Genomic DNA, 1,056 nt, shown 5'->3' with positions numbered 1-1,056 from the left:
AGCAAGGTCTGTTCATGAGCGATTTCCTGTCACAGCAGAGAAGATGCAGGTGTGGAACCTGTGGGGGGGGCTCATCTACCTGGTCGCTCCACCCAACACAAAGATGGAAGGGGTAGAGGTCGTGGTGTCGTTGGCTGTGCGTGCTCCTTACTACAAGTCTGGTGAGTGTGTGTATCTGCTTATCAGGCATGCCTTAATATTACTTTAGGCCGCAGGGCTATAATGTTTTACAGTGAAATGTTACTACAATAATTTAAATCCCTGCTTTGATTTCACCCCAACACCCATCCTGTATTTATTTCAGGTGTGACAACAGCAGCTGATTGGTTGTCGCTGCGCACAGCTCCAGCACCCTGGGCAGAGTTTGAGTTTGACAACATCATCCTTACCGTACCATCGGATGTTGTTAGAAAGTTGGAGCGCCCTGATGAGGTGGCAGCGCTGTGGAACGACATCATGAAGGGCATTGCAGATCTGGCTGTCATACCACACAAATTCTACCGCAAAGAACGTATGGTAGCAGATGAGCAGATTTCTGCCGGTAAGTGTGTTTTGCTTTCACATTCTCAGATATTCAAAAAACTGTTAACAAGTTTGGAAAGATTTTCTGTTTTAGTCCCAGATTACACTTGCTTTGTTATTCCAAGACCTGCATTGGTTGATAGAGATCATTTGTTTGCAGCTCAAAGGCTTAATGTGTGTTTTAACTCATTCTCAAATGTTGAGCTCATGAAATAAAGATATGAACTATAAAGAAGAATTCCTGTAAGATTTGTGATATGTATTCCACTTGATTCAGGTTGGATGCATGCAGGCTATCCAGTCATGATACACACATATTCAGCTGCTGAGCTTTTCGAACCAGATGACGCCAGGGCTGCAGGCCTGTGGGGAGAAGTTCATGAACTGGGACACAACCAACAGAGAAGCGGCTGGGAGTTCAGACCACACACCACAGAGTGCACATGCAACCTGTGGTCAGTGTATGTGCATGAAGAGGTGCTGGGGCTCAAAAGAGAAAAGGTATGAAGAAGGATATCATATATGAGTATTTTC

The 1,056-nt window shown here is 45.0% G+C and overlaps 1 protein-coding gene across 1 annotated transcript in view; it reads left to right on the top strand.

Moving 5' to 3' along the window:
• The window catches only part of LOC104944717 (protein FAM115-like), a 21,107-nt gene that overhangs the window by 18,074 nt on the left and 1,977 nt on the right, over window positions 1-1,056 (top strand). Inside the window, exons 7-9 of the mRNA XM_010770289.1 lie at window positions 7-161; window positions 305-541; window positions 800-1,023. Of these exons, the coding sequence (XP_010768591.1) occupies window positions 7-161; window positions 305-541; window positions 800-1,023 (616 nt within the window). The remainder of the gene's footprint in view (window positions 1-6; window positions 162-304; window positions 542-799; window positions 1,024-1,056) is intronic.

Source organism: Notothenia coriiceps, unplaced genomic scaffold (assembly GCF_000735185.1).
Source record: "Notothenia coriiceps isolate Sejong01 unplaced genomic scaffold, NC01 NC01_scaffold00008696, whole genome shotgun sequence".
NCBI classification, from domain to species: Eukaryota; Metazoa; Chordata; class Actinopteri; order Perciformes; family Nototheniidae; genus Notothenia; species Notothenia coriiceps.
Note: the sequence above shows the minus strand (reverse complement) of the source record. Positions and strands in the feature narration are given on the sequence as shown.